Consider the following 19612-nt stretch of genomic DNA (forward strand, 5'->3'; position numbering starts at 1 on the left):
CTCTGATCATATGATCATATACTGACCACTGTGTACATATAGATCCCCTCTGATCATATACTGACCCCTCTGTACATATAGATCTCCTCTGATCATATGATCATATACTGACCCCTGTGTACATATAGATCCCCTCTGATCATATACTGACCCCTCTGTACATATAGATCTCCTCTGATCATATGATCATATACTGACCCCTGTGTACATATAGATCCCTCTGATCATATGCTGACTACTCTGTACTTATAGATCCCGTCTGATCATATGATCATATACTGACCCCTGTGTACATATAGATCCCCTCTGATCATATACTGACCCCTCTGTACATATAGATCTCCTCTGATCATATGATCATATACTGACCACTGTGTACATATAGATCCCCTCTGATCATATACTGACCCCTCTGTACATATAGATCTCCTCTGATCATATGATCATATACTGACCCCTGTGTACATATAGATCCCCTCTGATCATATACTGACCCCTCTGTACATATAGATCTCCTCTGATCATATACTGACCCCTGTGTACATATAGATCCCTCTGATCATATGCTGACTACTCTGTACTTATAGATCCCGTCTGATCATATGATCATATACTGACCCCTGTGTACATATAGATCTCCTCTGATCATATGATCATATACTGACCCCTGTGTACATATAGATCCCCTCTGATCATATACTGACCCCTCTGTACATATAGATCTCCTCTGATCATATGATCATATACTGACCCCTGTGTACATATAGATCCCTCTGATCATATGCTGACTACTCTGTACTTATAGATCCCGTCTGATCATATGATCATATACTGACCCCTGTGTACATATAGATCTCCTCTGATCATATGATCATATACTGACCCCTGTGTACATATAGATCCCCTCTGATCATATACTGACCCCTCTGTACATATAGATCTCCTCTGATCATATGATCATATACTGACCACTGTGTACATATAGATCCCTCTGATCATATGCTGACTACTCTGTACTTATAGATCCCGTCTGATCATATGATCATATACTGACCCCTGTGTACATATAGATCCCCTCTGATCATATACTGACCCCTCTGTACATATAGATCTCCTCTGATCATATGATCATATACTGACCCCTGTGTACATATAGATCCCTCTGATCATATGCTGACTACTCTGTACTTATAGATCCCGTCTGATCATATGATCATATACTGACCCCTGTGTACATATAGATCCCCTCTGATCATATACTGACCCCTCTGTACATATAGATCTCCTCTGATCATATGATCATATACTGACCACTGTGTACATATAGATCCCCTCTGATCATATACTGACCCCTCTGTACATATAGATCTCCTCTGATCATATGATCATATACTGACCCCTGTGTACATATAGATCCCCTCTGATCATATACTGACCCCTCTGTACATATAGATCTCCTCTGATCATATACTGACCCCTGTGTACATATAGATCCCTCTGATCATATGCTGACTACTCTGTACTTATAGATCCCGTCTGATCATATGATCATATACTGACCCCTGTGTACATATAGATCTCCTCTGATCATATGATCATATACTGACCCCTGTGTACATATAGATCCCCTCTGATCATATACTGACCCCTCTGTACATATAGATCTCCTCTGATCATATGATCATATACTGACCCCTGTGTACATATAGATCCCTCTGATCATATGCTGACTACTCTGTACTTATAGATCCCGTCTGATCATATGATCATATACTGACCCCTGTGTACATATAGATCTCCTCTGATCATATGATCATATACTGACCCCTGTGTACATATAGATCCCCTCTGATCATATACTGACCCCTCTGTACATATAGATCTCCTCTGATCATATGATCATATACTGACCCCTGTGTACATATAGATCCCCTCTGTACATATAGATCTCCTCTGATTATTATTATTATTTATGTATATAGCACCATTAATTCCATGGTGCTGTACATGAGAAAGGGGTTACATACAGAGTTATAAATATCATTTACAGTAAACAGGTTTACAATGACAGACTGGTACAGAGGGGAGAGGACCCCGTCCTTGCGGACTTACATTCTATGGGATAGTGGGGAAGAGACAGAAGGTCGGGGTGAGGCGGCGGCTCGGTTATTGCAGGCTGTAGGCTTTCCTGAAGAGATGGGTTTTCAGGTTCCGTCTGAAGGATCCGAGGGTGGTGGATAATCAGACGTGTTGAGGCATGGAATTCCAGAGGATGGGGGATATTTGGGAGAAGTCTTTGGAGGCGGTTGTGTGAGGAACGAATAAGGCTAGGGTCACATTGGGTTATGTGACCGCGTTTAACGGACTACGTTACACCGCGGCATAACGCGGTGTTAACGTAGTCCGTTAACGCCGCCATAGCCTGTAATGGTGAGCGCGTCGCTAGCGCCCGCCCACATTGGGCGTGCGCTAGCGATGTCGCGTCATTTGAGTGACGGACCTCGGACGCTGCTTGCAGCATTCGCGGCGCGCCCGAGGTCCGTTCCTCGCTAGTGCAGATCGGGGATCTGCGCTAGCGGGGACGCCGAACGCGGACCCTAGAGAAGCATTGTGTTAGCGCAATCCGCTAGCGCTATGCGCTTAACGGATTGCCCTAACGCAATGTGACCCTAGCCTAAGTGTGGAGGAGAGTAGGAGGTCTTGGGAGGATCGGAGATTACGTGAGGGAAGGTATTGGGAGATCAGAGATATAGGGAGGAGACAGGTTGTGGATGGCTTTGTAGATCAGTGTTAGTAGGTTGAACTGGATTCATTGGGGGATTGGGAGCCAGTGGAGGGATTTGCAGAGGGGGAAAGCGGAGGAGTAATGAGGAGAGAGGTGGATTAGCCAGGCAGCAGAGCTAAGGATGGACTGGAGCGGTGCAAGAGAGTTAGCGGGGAGGCCAGAGAGGAGGGTGTTGCAGTAATCGAGGCGGGAGATGATGAGGACATGCACAAGAGTTTTGTTAGATTGTGGACTGAGGAAGGGATGGATTCTGGCAATATTTTTGAGTTGGAGGCGACAGGAGGTGGCAAGAGCTTGGACGTGAGGTTTGAAGGACAAGGCAGAGTCAAGAGTTACCCCGAGGCAGCGGATTTCAGGAGCGGGAGAGAGCGTGATGCCGTTCACCATAATAGATAGATTGGGTAGGGGGGATACATGAGGTGGGGGAAAGATGATGATTATATACTGACCCCTCTGTACATATAGATCCCTTCTGATCATATACTGACCCCTATGTACATATAGATCCCTCTGATCATATGCTGACTACTCTGTTCATATAGATCCTTCCTGATCATATACTGACCCCTGTGTACATATAGATCCCCTCTGATCATATGCTGACTACTCTGTACTTATAGATCCCCTCTGATCATATACTGACCCCTCTGTACATATAGATCCCTTCTGATCATATACTGACCCCGTGTATATATAGATCTCCTCTGATTATATACCGATTCCTCTGTACATATAGATCCCCTCTGATCATATACTGACCCCTGTGTACATATAGATCCCTCTGATCATATACTAACCCCTCTACATATAGATCCCTTCTGATCATATGCTGATACATTGTTGCTTTTTTTACTTTTTCTGCCATTAATAGTTTTTTGTATGTCTTCTCATTGTTTTGTCATCAGAATCTGTTAATAATGTAATGTTGTGCGATTGTGGGGGAGTTTTTATAAACTTTAAGAAGCCTCCAGAATTATCCCCCTTATGTGGTCAGATTGAGCGTAGAGATCAGGGAATCTACGTGTTTTCTCTCCATGTACAGGAAGAGCAGGGATTTCCTTCCCCTGAGATCAGCGAAAACAGCAACAGAGGCAAGAGCGAGCCGGAGAGTCCACCGGACCGAGAGAGAGCCAGAGAGACCGCCTAACCCAGAGAGGCAGAGAGACCACCTAACCCAGAGAGCGAGCCGGAAAAACCGCCTGACCGAGAGAGCGATAGAGAGCCGGAAAGACCGCCTACCAAGAGAGAGCCAGAGTAAGAGCCGGAGAGACCGTCTGACCCAGAGAGAAAGCCGGACCAAGAGAGCCAAAGAGACTGCCTAACCCAAAGAGAGAGAGCTGGAGAGGTTGCCTGACCAAGAGAGAGAGAGCCAAAAAGACCGCCTGACCAAGAGAGAGAGCCAGAGACACCGCCTCACCGTGAGAGCCAGAGAGTGAGCCGGAGAGACCGCCTAACAGAGAGAGCCAGAGAGATCGCCTAAGCCAGAGAGCGAGCCAGAAAGACTGCCTGACCTAGAGAGCCGAAAAGACAGCCTACCAAGAGAGAGCCAGAGTAAGAGCCGGAGAGACCGTCTGACCCAGAGAGAGAGCCGGACCAAGAGAACCAAAGAGACTGCCTAACCCAGAGAGAGAGAGCCAGAGAGATTGCCTGACCAAGAGAGCGAGAGCCAGAGAGACCGTCTGACCAAGAGCGAGCCGGACCAAGAGAGCCAGAGACACCGCCTCACCGTGAGAGCCAGAGAGTGAGCCGGAGAGACCGCCTAACAGAGAGACAGAGCCAGAGAGACCGCCTAACAGAGAGCCAGAGAGCGAGCCAGAGAAACCGCCGGACCGAGAGAGTCAAAGAGAGAGACGGAGAGACCCCCTAACGAAGAGAGCGAGCAGGAGAGACCGCCTAACCCAGAGAGCCGGAGAGACCGCTGGACCGAGAGAGGGCTGGATACACTGTTTGTTAGAGAGCAAGAAACTCAGCGACTGCATAACAGAAAGGAGTCGGAGACAGTCAAATGGAGAAAGAAAGCCGGCAGACAGCCTGAACTAAAGAGACCCACTGCTGACGAGAGAGTGACGATGTGAGAATGTGTTTGGCTTTGCCGGTGAAGCTTTTCTGAATTTGAGAGAAAGAGAACGAGAGAATCATCTCGGAGGGACGAGGACGGTGACGTTTTGGGCACTGAGGTCGTCCAGGGACTGGAGGCTGTGATACATCTGGGGCCAAGAAAGTCAGTGACATATTGTCATTGGCTCCAGGGTACAACAAGATCCATAACTGCAGACTGGGCAGTGCCAGACACCTTCGGACACCATCATGGCTGTTAAAGACTACGATCATTTATTCAAGCTTCTGCTGATCGGAGACTCTGGTAAGTGCCTGGCAGGGAGCCGACTGTCACCTGGACCATGGAGGGACCTCCCTGCACCCACCGCCATCATGGCTGCTTTCCATCTTCTTGTTTTACTGAGGTTTTGGTATAAGGTTGATTGTGTCTTCTGCAGGTGTGGGGAAGAGCAGCCTCCTCCTGAGATTCTCTGACAACTCCTTCTCTGGTGAGTGTGACAACTTTCTCAATGGGGCGCCAGCACTGTAACTTGTCCGATTCCCCGTGTCCATCACATTCCTGCTTCCATTCCATGATCTGCTCCCATCCCTTTCTGCAGTCCTCCATTATTACTCTACCTCCTTCCAGTCTACTTCTTGCTTTTGCTTCTATTGGTCATCCAAACTCCGTCCTTTCTATTTCTTTAATTTTTCTGTCCTCCATCCTTTGGGCCTCTGTCCTCACTTGGCGCCCTCCTCTCCCTGTGCTTGGCGCCCTCCTCTGCTCTTCCTTCTGCCCTTGCTTGGTGCCCTCCTCCGGCCTTCCCTTGTCCCCTGCTTGGCTCCCTCCGGCCTTCCCTTGTCCCTTGCTTGATGCCTTCTCCGGCCTTCCCTCTGCCCCTTCTTGGCGCCCTCCTCCGATCGTCACTCTGCCTCTCCTTGGCGCCCTCCTCCGATCTTCCCTCTGCCTCCTCTTGGCGCCCTCCTCCGATCGTCACTCTGCTTCTCCTTGGTGCCCTCCTCCGATCTTCTTTCTGCTTCTTCTTGGTGACCTCCTTTGATCATTCCTCTGCTTCCTCTTGGCGCCCTCATCCGATCGTCCCTCTACCTCCTCTTGGTGACCACCTCTGATCGTCACTCTGCCTCCTCTTGACGCCCTTCTCCGATCTTCCCTCTGCCTCCTCTTGGCACACTTCTAAGATCTTCCCTCTGCCTCCTCTTGGTGCCCTCCTCCTCCGATCTTCCCTCTGCCTCCTTTTGGCACCTTCCAATGATCTTCCCTCTGCCTCCCCTTGGCACACTCCTCCGATCTTCCCTCTGCCTCCTCTTGGTGACCTCCTCCGATCTTCCCTCTGTCTTCTGTTGGCGCCCTCCTCCGATCTTCCCTCTGCCTCCTCTTGGCGCCCTCCTCCGATCGTCACTCTGCTTCTCCTTGGTGCCCTCCTGCGATCTTCTGTCTGCCTCCTCTTGGTGACCTCCTTCGATCATCCCTCTGCTTCCTCTTGGCGCCCTCATCCGATCGTCCCTCTACCTCCTCTTGGTGACCTCCTCTGATCGTCCCTCTGCCTCCTCTTGACGCCCTTCTCTGATCTTCCCTCTGCCTCCTCTTGGCACCCTCCTCCTCCGATCTTCCCTCTGCCTCCTTTTGGCACCTTCCAATGATCTTCCCTCTGCCTCCCCTTGGCACACTCCTCAGATCTTCCCTCTGCCTCCTCTTGGTGACCTCCTCTGATCTTCCCTCTGTCTTCTCTTGGCGCCCTGCTCCGATCGTCCCTCTGCCTCCTCTTGGCGCCCTCCTCCGATCGTCACTCTGCTTCTCCTTGGTGCCCTCCTCCGATCTTCTGTCTGCCTCCTCTTAGTGACCTCCTTCGATCATCCCTCTGCTTCCTCTTGGCGCCCTCATCCGATCGTCCCTCTACCTCCTCTTGGTGACTTCCTCTGATCGTCCTTCTGCCTCCTCTTGACGCCCTTCTCCGATCTTCCCTCTGCCTCCTCTTGGCACACTTCTAAGATCTTCCCTCTGCCTCCTCTTGGTGCCCTCCTCCTCCGATCTTCCCTCTGCCTTCTTTTGGCACCTTCCAATGATCTTCCCTCTGCCTCCCCTTGGCACACTACTCCGATCTTCCCTCTGCCTCCTCTTGGTGACCTCCTCCGATCTTCCCTCTGTCTTCTGTTGGCGCCCTCCTCCGATCTTCCCTCTGCCTCCTCTTGGCGCCCTCCTCCGATCGTCACTCTGCTTCTCCTTGGTGCCCTCCTGCGATCTTCTGTCTGCCTCCTCTTGGTGACCTCCTTCGATCATCCCTCTGCTTCCTCTTGGCGCCCTCATCCGATCGTCCCTCTACCTCCTCTTGGTGACCTCCTCTGATCGTCCCTCTGCCTCCTCTTGACGCCCTTCTCTGATCTTCCCTCTGCCTCCTCTTGGCGCCCTCCTCCTCCGATCTTCCCTCTGCCTCCTTTTGGCACCTTCCAATGATCTTCCCTCTGCCTCCCCTTGGCACACTCCTCAGATCTTCCCTCTGCCGCCTCTTGGTGACCTCCTCTGATCTTCCCTCTGTCTTCTCTTGGCGCCCTGCTCCGATTGTCCCTCTGCCTCCTTTTGGCAACTTCCAATGATCTTCCCTCTGCCTCCTCTTAGTATCCTCCGCCGATCTTTCCTGTGCCTCCCCTTGGCGCCCTCCTCCGATCTTCCCTCTGCACTTGCTTGGCGCCATCCTCTGATCTTCCCTTGTCCCTGCTTGGCTCCCTCCTCCAGGCCTTTCCTCTGCCCCCGCTTGGTGTCCTCCTCCGGGCATTTCCTCTGTCCCCGCTTGGCCCCCTCCTACGGGCCTTTCCTCTACTCTCGCTTGGCACCCTTCTCCGGGCCTTTCCTCTGTCCCCGCTTGTCGCTCTTCTCTAGGTCTTTCCTCTGTTCCCTCTTTCCACAGCCTTGTTTTTTCCATTGCATTCTGTACATCATTTTCCTTTCGTTGGACCCGTACAGGAAGCTACATAACAACAATCGGAGTTGACTTTAAGATTCGGACTCTTGTTCTGGATGGAGAACGAGTAAAACTTCAGATCTGGGACACGGCCGGTCAAGAGAGGTTTCGGACTATCACATCGACGTAAGCAAAATTATGGATGTTTGAGTGGGAACATCTCCCGTTGTGGAGAGTGCCCAGCTGGTGTAAGGAGACTTATAGGCTGTGCAATCCTCCTCTGGGAAATTAAATGGGCAAATCTAATTCAAAGGGGAAGAAGACAGGACCTCTAGTGCCACTTATTGAATGTAACAATTCTGAAAGTCCATCTTGACCCTTTAGGAGCCTTGTCACAGGACTAAGGTTAAAATCCAAACAAAACTCTCCTGTTGTAGACGCGTGTTTTCAGGATGTTTGAACCTCATCAGGCCAAAGCAGGAGATGTGATTTAACTGGGTAAGAGGCCTCTAATAGAATACTTGTGGAGAGCGTCCAGCCGGTCTAAGGAGACTTCTAGGCCATGCCTTGGTACTCTGGGAAATTAACTATGCAAATATCGTCTCCTCCAGCCAAATCCGACCTCCTGCTTAACACTGATGAGGGGCAAATACCACGAAATGTGTGTCAGCAAATAGGGCAAAAGCCAAAAATGTGACACTTGGTCATGTATCTTGGCTCATTTAAGGGTTGATATTGTCTTTTAGGATGAGAAGCCACTTGCAACAAGTGGCAGTGGGGTTCTAGTCCTCTTCTCTCTGAAGAAGCAGGTGTGGTGGAGTCACAGGGGCTGGGTGGGCACAGTGGGGATGGCGCACGCTCAGCAGATAATCGCGGTGATCTGTCCAATCCTTCACTCAGGTATTACCGGAACACACACGGGGTCATCGTGGTTTATGACGTCACCAACCCTGAATCTTTTGTAAACGTGAAACGGTGGCTGCACGAAATAACGCAGAATTGTGACTCTGTGTGCACAGTGCTCGGTGAGTGCTCCGCAGTGCAGAATATAACACTGCCTATGTGTGCTGCATAGACTTGTTCCATCTCCTGTGCTATACACTGCCTCTGTGTGCTGCATAGACTTGTTCCATCTCCTGTGCTATACACTGCCTCTGTGTGCTGCATAGACTTGTTCCATCTCCTGTGCTATACGCTGCCTCTGTGTGCTGCATAGACTTGTTCCATCTCCTGTACTATACGCTGCCTCTCTGTGCTGCATAGACTTGTTCCATCTCCTGTGCTATACACTGCCTCTGTGTGCTGCATAGACTTGTTCCATCTCCTGTGCTATACGCTGCCTCTGTGTGCTGCATAGACTTGTTCCATCTCCTGTACTATACGCTGCCTCTCTGTGCTGCATAGACTTGTTCCATCTCCTGTGCTATACACTGCCTCTGTGTGCTGCATAGACTTGTTCCATCTCCTGTGCTATACGCTGCCTCTGTGTGCTGCATAGACTTGTTCCATCTCCTGTACTATACGCTGCCTCTCTGTGCTGCATAGACTTGTTCCATCTCCTGTGCTATACACTGCCTCTGTGTGCTGCACAGACTTGTTCCATCTCCTGTGCTATACGCTGCCTCTGTGTGCTGCATAGACTTGTTCCATCTCCTGTACTATACGCTGCCTCTCTGTGCTGCACAGACTGGATTCATTTTCTGAGTTTTCTGGCTGCTGCAGGTCATTGGTCTACTTGTTTTCATGGCACCTGGTCCCTGAGCGCCATCAGTGCTGCAGAGTATTCTGCCTGTGTGAACTGACCCCGGCGTCCGGCACTGACCGCAGCTGTGTGCAATTTGCCATTACAGTGGGTAATAAGGACGACGACCCGTCCCGAAAACGCGTGGAGACGGCGGATGCCAAGAGGTTCAGTGACCAGATGGGCGTGAGAATGTACGAGACGAGTGCGAAGGAAAACCGCAACGTAGAGGAGGTGACACCCCGAATATGTCATGTATAGCGCTCCAGTGCGGATATAATCCCATGTGACTGATATCAGCCCCTCTTATAACGCTCCAGTGCGGATATAATCCCATGTGACTGATATCAGCCCCTCTTATAACGCTCCAGTGCGGATATAATCCCATGTGACTGATATCAGCCCCTCTTATAACGCTCCAGTGCGGATATAATCCCATGTGACTGATATCAGCCCCTCTTATAACGCTCCAGTGCGGATATAATCCCATGTGACTGATATCAGCCCCTCTTATAACGCTCCAGTGCGGATATAATCCCATGTGACTGATATCAGCCCCTCTTATAACGCTCCAGTGCGGATATAATCCCATGTGACTGATATCAGCCCCTCTTATAACGCTCCAGTGCGGATATAATCCCATGTGACTGATATCAGCCCCTCTTATAACGCTCCAGTGCGGATATAATCCCATGTTACTGATATCCGCCCCTCTTATAATGCTCCAGTACTGATATAACCCCCAGACATTAGAGCAGATGTCATTCACCACTTTAGCAGCATAATATCTAATCGCTACCTGAGATTCAGGTCACAGGAAGAAGTTGAGACATTTGCCGAAATAAATCATTTAATATTAGTTAGAAAAAAATTTGGAACCAGGGAAAACCTCAACTGAGCGCTGAGGATCAGATAAATGGATGAATGCCGCCTAGGTCCAGAGAGCGGTGGCCGAAGTGCAGATGCTTCACCTCTGGTATCTCAGCCTGTGGTACACGCTCCCCGCATCATGGAAGTGGGTGAATCTGGGGAGGATGTGAAGGATTGACAGTGGCCTTGGTGATGTCCTCTGTGGGGTGGAGTGACACTCAGACCTTCACTTTGGGCTCCGCTCTCTGTAGCCTTGGAGCATTTTTCCGATCCAGTTTCTCGCTCGGCGCTCCGTTGAGGTTTTCCTAGTTTTCTAGTTTCATATTAATGAATATCGTAAATGATTTATTTCGGCAGATGTCTCTTCGCTATCCGGTGACCAGCGTCTCAGGTAGTGCTTTGATGTAGTATCTAATGTGGCTTTTCTCGGTTCTCGACTCCTGTGTCCGCCCTCAGCCTAGAGGGGGGCACTCCATGTACCAGCACTAGGCCGGCCTCCACCCTGTTGTGGCCCTGATACTCGAGGGACCCCAGACTCCGCGGTATGCGCTGCTACTCTCATTTTTGGTCTTCTTTCCTGCAGATGTTCTTGTCGGTGACTCGTCTGGTACTGAGGATGAAGAAGGAAACCCAGGCCCGGCTGCGGCCCACCGAGGTGGTGACCATCACCAAGACCAAGAAGAAGCCCCATGTCAAGAGATGCTGCTGAGGCCTTGGGACCCACCTGGAGTGGCTGCTGTGTGGGACGCGCCCCGCGGCAGGGGGACGTGCCTATACATAGGGCGCGGACAGCCGCAGCTGTGCTCCCGTTCATTTATTGGCACCTTTCTAAACAGCATTCCCTCTGCTTTACATTGACCAATCAGGCGGCAAATATAATGCCCCGCCCCTGAGGACATTCCGATTATTTTTGCATTCAGATGATTAACAGTTAATAATAAAGGTTTTGTATCAGCGCCATCTCCATATCGTCCTCACGCCGGAGCTCCGCCCTCCGCAGGCTCCGCCCCCTGCGCCTCTGACATCACCACGCGCTCTTCTCCGGGACCTTCCAGCAGCTCCTTATACTGACGCCTGAAGAATCCCAACTGTAAGTAAAGGTAGAGTCAGTACGGAGACCGCTCCATAAACCCTCTGTGCTGCGGGGGAGAGTCGCCTTACCTTGTGTAGCCCCGCAGTGATGACCGCCAGCAGCAGCAGCCCCCCCACACTGCCCCCTATAATCAGGGGGTAGTAGCTGTATTCGGGGGGCATCTCCAGTGTGGTCTGTGCCTGCAGTGGATAGGGAGGTGCAGAGTGAGATCAGGGACCCTCAGCCGCCCCACAGCTCCCGACAACCCAACAAGTGCGGGCGACAACCCAACAAGTGCGGGCGACAACCCAACAAGTGCGGGCGACAACCTGAGCTCGGGTGAAAGGTCGCTCCCGCTCCAGGATGTGCTGGAAGAGCCGGCGATCGTAGACCACCTCTGCCGAAGACTGAAGGGAAATGCTCTGCAGCCCTGTCTGATAGCAGAAAACAATAGTCGCCACCACCGACCATCATATACCGTCATCAGGCAGCATTATATGGAGCAGTTATATTCTTGTAGATAGGGACAGTATTATAGTGGTTATATTATAGTACATAGGAGCAGTATTATAGTAGTTATATTCTTGTACATAGGAGCAGTATTATAGTAGTTATATTCTTGTAGATAGGGACAGTATTATAGTGGTTATATTATAGTACATAGGAGCAGTATTATAGTAGTTATATTCTTGTACGTAGGGGCAGTATTATAGTAGTTATATTCTTGTACATAGGGGGCAGCATTATAGTAGTTATATTCTTGTACATAGGAGCAGTATTATAGTAGTTATATTCTTGCACATAGGAGCAGTATTATAGTAGTTATATTCTTGGACATAGGAGCAGTATTATAGTAGTTATATTCTTGTACATAGGAGCAGTATTATAGTAGTTATATTCTTGTACATAGGGGCAGTATTATAGTAGTTATATTCTTGTACATAGGAGCAGTATTATAGTAGTTATATTCTTGTACATAGGGGGCAGTATTATAGTAGTTATATTCTTGTACATAGGAGCAGTATTATAGTAGTTATATTCTTGTACATAGGGGCAGTATTATAGTAGTTATATTCTTGTACATAGGAGCAGTATTATAGTAGTTATATTCTTGTACATAGGGGCAGTATTATAGTAGTTATATTCTTGTAGATAGGGGCAGTATTATAGTGGTTATATTATAGTACATAGGAGCAGTATTATAGTAGTTATATTCTTGTATGTAGGGGCAGTATTATAGTAGTTATATTCTTGTATATAGGAGCAGTATTATAGCAGTTATATTCTTGTACATAGGACAGTATTATAGTAGTTATATTCTTGTACATAGGAGCAGTATTATAGTAGTTATATTCTTGTACATAGGAGCAGTATTATAGTAGTTATATTCTTGTATATAGGAGCAGTATTATAGTAGTTATATTCTTGTACATAGGAGCCGTATTATAGTAGTTATATTCTTGTACATAGGGGCAGTATTATAGTAGTTATATTCTTGTACATAGGAGCAGTATTATGGTAGTTATATTCTTGTACATAGGAGCAGGATTATAGTAGTTATATTCTTGTACATGGGGCAGTATTATGGTAGTTATATTCTTGTACATAGGAGCAGTATTATGGTAGTTATATTCTTGTACATAGGAGCAGGATTATAGTAGTTATATTCTTGTACATGGGGCAGTATTATGGTAGTTATATTCTTGTACATGGGGCAGTATTATGGTAGTTATATTCTTGTACATAGGAGCAGTATTATAGTAGTTATACTCTTGTACATAGGGGGCAGTATTATAGTAGTTATATTCTTGTACATAGGAGCAGTATTATAGTAGTTATATTCTTGTACATAGGGGCAGTATTATAGTAGTTATATTCTTGTACATAGGGGCAGTATTATAGTAGTTATATTCTTGTACATAGGGGGCAGTATTATAGTAGTTATATTCTTGTATATAGGAGCAGTATTATAGTAGTTATATTCTTGTATATAGGAGCAGTATTATAGTAGTTATATTCTTGTACATAGGGGCAGTATTATAGTAGTTATATTCTTGTACATAGGAGCAGTATTACAGTAATGATATTCTTGTACATAGGAGCAGTATTATAGTAGTTATATTCTTGTACATAGGAGCAGTATTATGGTAGTTATATTCTTGTACATAGGAGCAGTATTATAGTAGTTATATTCTTGTATATAGGAGCAGTATTATGGTAGTTATATTCTTGTACATAGGGGCAGTATTATAGTAGTAATATTCTTGTACATAGGGGGCAGTATTATAGTAGTTATATTCTTGTACATAGGAGCAGTATTATAGTAGTTATATTCTTGTATATAGGAGCAGTATTATAGTAGTTATATTCTTGTACATAGGAGCAGTATTATAGTAGTTATATTCTTGTACATAGGGGGCAGTATTATAGTAGTTATATTCTTGTACATAGGAGCAGTATTATAGTAGTTATATTCTTGTACATAGGGGGCAGTATTATAGTAGTTATATTCTTGTACATAGGAGCAGTATTATAGTAGTTATATTCTTGTACATTGGGGCAGTATTATAGTAGTTATATTCTGTACATAGGAGCAGTATTATAGTAGTTATATTCTTGTACATAGGGGTAGTATTATAGTAGTTATATTCTTGTACATAGGGGCAGTATTATAGTAGTTATATTCTTGTACATAGGAGCAGTATTATAGTAGTTATATTCTTGTACATAGGGGGCAGTATTATAGTAGTTATATTCTTGTACATAGGAGCAGTATTATAGTAGTTATATTCTTGTACATAGGGGGCAGTATTATAGTAGTTATATTCTTGTACATAGGAGCAGTATTATAGTAGTTATATTCTTGTACATAGGGGCAGTATTATAGTAGTTATATTCTTGTACATAGGGGGCAGTATTATAGTAGTTATATTCTTGTATATAGGAGCAGTATTATAGTAGTTATATTCTTGTACATAGGGGGCAGTATTATAGTAGTTATATTCTTGTACATAGGGGCAGTATTATAGTAGTTATATTCTTGTACATAGGAGCAGTATTATAGTAGTTATATTCTTGTATATAGGGGCAGTATTATAGTAGTTATATTCTTGTACATAGGAGCAGTATTATAGTAGTTATATTCTTGTACATAGGGGGCAGTATTATAGTAGTTATATTCTTGTACATAGGAGCAGTATTATAGTAGTTATATTCTTGTATATAGGGGCAGTATTATAGTAGGGTACCGTCACATTAAGCGACGCTGCAGCGATAGCGACAGCAATGCCGATCGCTGCAGCGTCGCTGTGTGGTCGCTGGAGAGCTGTCACACAGACCGCTCTCCAGCGACCAGCGATGCCGAGGTCCCCGGGTAACCAGGGTAAACATCGGGTTGCTAAGCGCAGGGCCGCGCTTAGTAACCCGATGTTTACCCTGGTTACCAGCGTAAAAGTTAAAAAAACAAACAGTACATGCTCACCTGCGCGTCCCCCAGCCTCTGCATCCTGACGCTGACTGAGCTCCGGCCCTAACAGCAGAGCGGTGACGTCACCGCTGTTGCTTTCACTTTCAGTTTAGGGCCGGCGCTTTAGTGTCAGGAAGCAGAGGCTGGGGGACGCGCAGGTGAGTATGTACTGTTTGTTTTTTTAACTTTTACGCTGGTAACCAGGGTAAACATCGGGTTACTAAGCGCGGCCCTGCGCTTAGTAACCCGATGTTTACCCTGGTTACCAGTGTAAAATATCGCTGGTATCGTCGCTTTTGCTGTCAAACACGGCGATACACGGCGACCTAGCGACCAAATAATGTGCAGACCTTCTAGCAGCGACCAGCAATTTCACAGCGGGATCCAGATCGCTGCTGCGTGTCAAATACAGCGATATCGCCATCCAGGTCGCTGCAACGTCACGGATTGCTGGCGATATCGCCTAGTGTGACGGTACCTGTAGTTATATTCTTGTACATAGGAGCAGTATTATAGTAGTTATATTCTTGTATATAGGGGCAGTATTATAGTAGTTATATTCTTGTACATAGGAGCAGTATTATAGTAGTTATATTCTTGTACATAGGGGCAGTATTATAGTAGTTATATTCTTGTACATAGGGGCAGTATTATAGTAGTTATATTCTTGTACATAGGGAGCAGTATTATAGTAGTTATATTCTTGTACATAGGAGCAGTATTATAGTAGTTATATTCTTGTACATAGGAGCAGTATTATAGTAGTTATATTCTTGTACATGGGGCAGTATTATAGTAGTTATATTCTTGTACATAGGGGGCAGTATTATAGTAGTTATATTCTTGTACATAGGGGCAGTATTATAGTAGTTATATTCTTGTACATAGGAGCAGTATTATAGTAGTTATATTCTTGTACATAGGGGCAGTATTATAGTAGTTATATTCTTGTACATAGGGGGCAGTATTATAGTAGTTATATTCTTGTACATAGGGGCAGTATTATAGTAGTTATATTCTTGTACATAGGGGCAGTATTATAGTAGTTATATTCTTGTACATAGGAGCAGTATTATAGTAGTTATACTCTTGTACATAGGAGCAGTATTATAGTAGTTATATTCTTGTACATAGGGGCAGTATTATAGTAGTTATATTCTTGTACATAGGGGCAGTATTAGAGTAGTTATATTCTTGTACATAGGAGCAGTATTATAGTAGTTATATTCTTGTACATAGGGGCAGTATTATAGTAGTTATATTCTTGTACATAGGAGCAGTATTATAGTAGTTATATTATTGTACATAGGGGCAGTATTATAGTAATTATATTCTTGTACATAGGGGCAGTATTATAGTAGATATATTCTTGTACATAGGAGCAGTATTATAGTAGTTATATTCTTGTACATAGGGGCAGTATTATAGTAGTTATATTCTTGTACGTAGGAGCAGTATTATAGTAGTTATATTCTTGTACATAGGGGCAGTATTATAGTAGTTATAGTCTTGTACATAGGAGCAGTATTATAGTAGTTATATTCTTGTACATAGGAGCAGTATTATAGTAGTAATATTCTTTTATATAGGGGGCAGTATTATAGTAGATAAATCTTCAGTGTCCTCACTTGTGTGCTCCAGTCTGTTGTCACTTTTCCACTGATGGTGAAGGTCACCGGTGTCCCGTTCTCCAGATCTCTGATGTCACAGGTCATTCTGAGACAGATCCCCACTGAGCAGTTCTGAGGAAAGTAACAATGGTTCGGGCCAGTTATACTTGTGTTGCGTTTTCTGTGCTGCTGTTTGTTTGATATGAGAATATTCGTTTTTTTTTCTTGCTACAAGCTTTTTACGTGTGAATTTGGGGTCAGTAATGTTGCTTCGATGGTGGTCTTGATGTGACGTGCTGTGGCTACTATTACTCTTATGTTCTTGACAGTCCCTCCACCTCTAGTTGTGAAGCCCATGAGACCTGTGCCTCACATGATAACCACTGATGTGAGTAGGAACATAAGGTGGAACTTCTCTCCTTGTGGAGACCACCAAGCCTGTGACTTAGGCCCTGCAATGCTCCTCCGGGGAAATTAAATACGCAAATAGCCTCTTCAGAAGGAAAAGGACTTGGTTTCTGGCGCCACCTTTTGGATGTAACCATGTAGGAGTGGTGGAGGTGTTCTACCCTGACACCACAAGTGGTTAAATGTATTTTACATTAATGTATGTTATCTGAACGTAAAACCCTCTGTGTCTGTAGTTTAGCTTAGTCTGGGTAACTGCAATGGCTGGCCCAGATTAGGGAGGAGGAAGTGAGAATTTGTGCAAGTTCAGTTAGAGAAAGTGTAGTGAAGTGACAGCAGTGGTCATAGGCAGTAGGCTGCTAGGGACAGCGTGAGCTTGCTACTCTGTACAGTGGATTACCATACAACCCGTCATGTCGGCCTACGGACCTCGATATGAATGTTGGGGCTCTTGGGTGCATTAAGCCTGTGGATCTGCAGGAAAAGATTGACTCAAACTCTGTGAGAGGTAATGGTATGCAAGAGCACTGCTTTTGGGGAGTTGGCAAGAGGGATGATCTGCCCATACCGAGAACTAGTGCTGAAGTTATGTCCTGTACCTGTGGGAAAGACTAACCTGTTGTGCCCTATCCTACACGCTTCATTGTAATGACCATAAGCTGTCTAGTAGAAGTTTGACTGTTTTAATGAATTCAGTGTCCCCTGGATTGTGTGGTGAAAGTTCTGGAAGATGAAAGCCTGGAGCCAGTGGAGGCCTACGGGTCACAAGGAAGTGTGATGTACCCCACACACAGCCACACCCCAGGACTGGGACATGATTTTCCTGTAGGGTGCCAGAGCAAGCAGAATCAGCAGCTCGCCCACGATTACCTCGCACAGGCACCTTACAACAATCTTAGCAGTCAATATCCACCCTTTAAAGAGTCTCACCATATGACCCATCACATGTCTGCAAATGGAGTGTTTGGTTTGGCTTTTTATCCCAAATCTTGTGATAAGGCTCCTTAAAGGGTCGCAATTGCCTTTTAGGATGGCTACATCCCATAGGTAGCACCAGAGCCATTTGAAGAGGCTATTTGCATGTTGTAATAAAGGAAATTTCATGTCCGTGAGCTCAGCCACTCCCGATGTATGCTGCCCTAGGAGACTCGACATTTACTGTGGCCTCCATACAGTTCATCCATAAACCTTGGAGAACGACTCTTCACTTTTTTACATTTTCCAGTGTTTCAGAGATTTTGTATTGATCCTTGTATTTATGGCAGATGATGTATGGATTGATACTTACGAAAACTGGCTCCAGTTTCAGCAATTCTTTAAAGCTCTTAGCTCCCAATGGTTCCTCCAGATTGGTGACGCACATGGCACTCTCTGGCTGGAAGGACACAAACGCAGTCAGATTTCTGCTCAGGTCACATGTGGTTGATCGTTTCTGATCCTATCAATGCCAGGGAAGTGACCTGGCACAGACGCCGGTAAATAGACTATTTTGTAGTTGTTAGATGTGGTGTAACATAATGAATCTATCAAGTCTTCAGTGCCCGTGCAACAAGCTCTATCGTAGCAGAACGTTCTCATGGCTAGCGTGGTCTTTCCTTCCAGATCCCCAGCTATGACCTTATGTCCTCTCCATATGTTCCTTGTTTTGAGGGTCAAGCACTGTGTATTCTTCATGTTTTTTTCTCCAGAAGTTGTGCTACAACGTGTTGCTCTAGTAATCGTTAGAGGCAGTAGTTATGGGATCGGTACAGGAAGGCCATACGTCGACATCTTCTTGGACCTCCCAATTGTTGTGAAGAATTTTTTTTTTAAACTCATGGAATAAAACTTAAATTTTTCATTTAGCTGAAGATAGATTAGTGGCACATGTCAAGTTGTGGCTGACTGGTGGTTATTTCTCTGCAAGGTGCTGAAATGTGGTTGACATGCTGGCAGTGAGTTAGTTAGCGTTGGTGGTTTTGGGTTGGGGTTGATGGATAAGGGCTCCTGGACCTGGACAGTAAGAGGTCGTAGGTGAGAGGAGGTTAGGCTCAGTGTTGGTTGGGTCTACTCCCATGAGGATGGAGCCCTCACCAATCTGATGCTTCACCTTCCAGTTGTCTATGCAGTCGTTTACTAGTCATTGGCATCGTTCTGCATTGGTGGTTCATTAGTTACTGACTTTTGGAGGTATGATTACATTATATATACCTATAAACAGGCACCACTCATTGATGATATAGAAAAACTCTTTATTGAACATCAGAAAACACCAAACATGGTAAAAATAGCCCACAGTGGGCAGCAGGTGAGACAACAAATACAGAATAAAAAGGGTAGACACCTGGCAACAAAATCATGATTTGTTTGGTGTTTTCTGATGTTCAATAAAGAGTTTTTCTATATCATCAATGAGTGGTGCCTGTTTATAGGTATATATAAGGTATGTGCGGCTAACCACCGTGGGTTTCATTATTGGTGTTGTGTGGGGTATCATAACATTGACACGGCATTCGGTACCTGAGTGCTGGTGATGTTTGGTTTCACCCATACTGATGTGTTTCCCAGTTGGAGGGGGACCATGAAGATGATGGAGACAGGCAGCTGGCGCTGGCCCAGATTAATCACCTGCAGGGGCAAGAGCAAGCAGCCATTCAGTGATTTCTTATGACTTTGTGTATTATTGAAGTCTACAGCCATTGTTCTATGATCTGTGGACGTCCATG

At 45.9% G+C, this 19612-nt stretch overlaps 2 protein-coding genes across 2 annotated transcripts in view; one reads left to right on the top strand and one right to left on the bottom strand.

Annotated features, from left to right (window-relative positions):
* Positions 1-4767: 4767 nt before the first annotated feature.
* LOC143785016 (ras-related protein Rab-35-like) lies at positions 4768-11311 on the top strand. The gene is made up of 6 exons (XM_077273662.1): positions 4768-5147; positions 5281-5331; positions 7803-7926; positions 8641-8765; positions 9591-9715; positions 10935-11311. The coding sequence occupies exons 1-6, from the start codon at positions 5093-5095 to the stop codon at positions 11058-11060; spliced, it is 606 nt and encodes a 201-aa protein (XP_077129777.1). The 5' UTR covers positions 4768-5092; the 3' UTR covers positions 11061-11311.
* Positions 11302-19612, bottom strand: part of LOC143785017 (integrin alpha-M-like) — a 47298-nt gene continuing 38987 nt past the window's right edge. Inside the window, exons 24-29 of the mRNA XM_077273663.1 lie at positions 19407-19514; positions 18196-18282; positions 16518-16631; positions 11753-11857; positions 11513-11623; positions 11302-11439 (exon numbers count right to left, since the gene is read on the bottom strand). Of these exons, the coding sequence (XP_077129778.1) occupies positions 11326-11439; positions 11513-11623; positions 11753-11857; positions 16518-16631; positions 18196-18282; positions 19407-19514 (639 nt within the window). The 3' untranslated portion in view covers positions 11302-11325. The remainder of the gene's footprint in view (positions 11440-11512; positions 11624-11752; positions 11858-16517; positions 16632-18195; positions 18283-19406; positions 19515-19612) is intronic.

Source organism: Ranitomeya variabilis, chromosome 7 (assembly GCF_051348905.1).
Source record: "Ranitomeya variabilis isolate aRanVar5 chromosome 7, aRanVar5.hap1, whole genome shotgun sequence".
Classification (NCBI taxonomy): Eukaryota; Metazoa; Chordata; class Amphibia; order Anura; family Dendrobatidae; genus Ranitomeya; species Ranitomeya variabilis.

What these genes read in the sequence shown, in the direction of transcription:
- LOC143785016 (XM_077273662.1), top strand. Translation starts at nt 5,093, where the DNA reads ATGGCTGTTAAAGACTACGATCATTTATTCAAGCTTCTGCTGATCGGA. An exon ending in TCTGCTGATCGGAGACTCTG is followed by an intron (nt 5,148 to 5,280) that starts GTAAGTGCCTGG and finishes TGTCTTCTGCAG; the next exon opens with GTGTGGGGAAGAGCAGCCTC. An exon ending in AAAACCGCAACGTAGAGGAG is followed by an intron (nt 9,716 to 10,934) that starts GTGACACCCCGA and finishes TCTTTCCTGCAG; the next exon opens with ATGTTCTTGTCGGTGACTCG.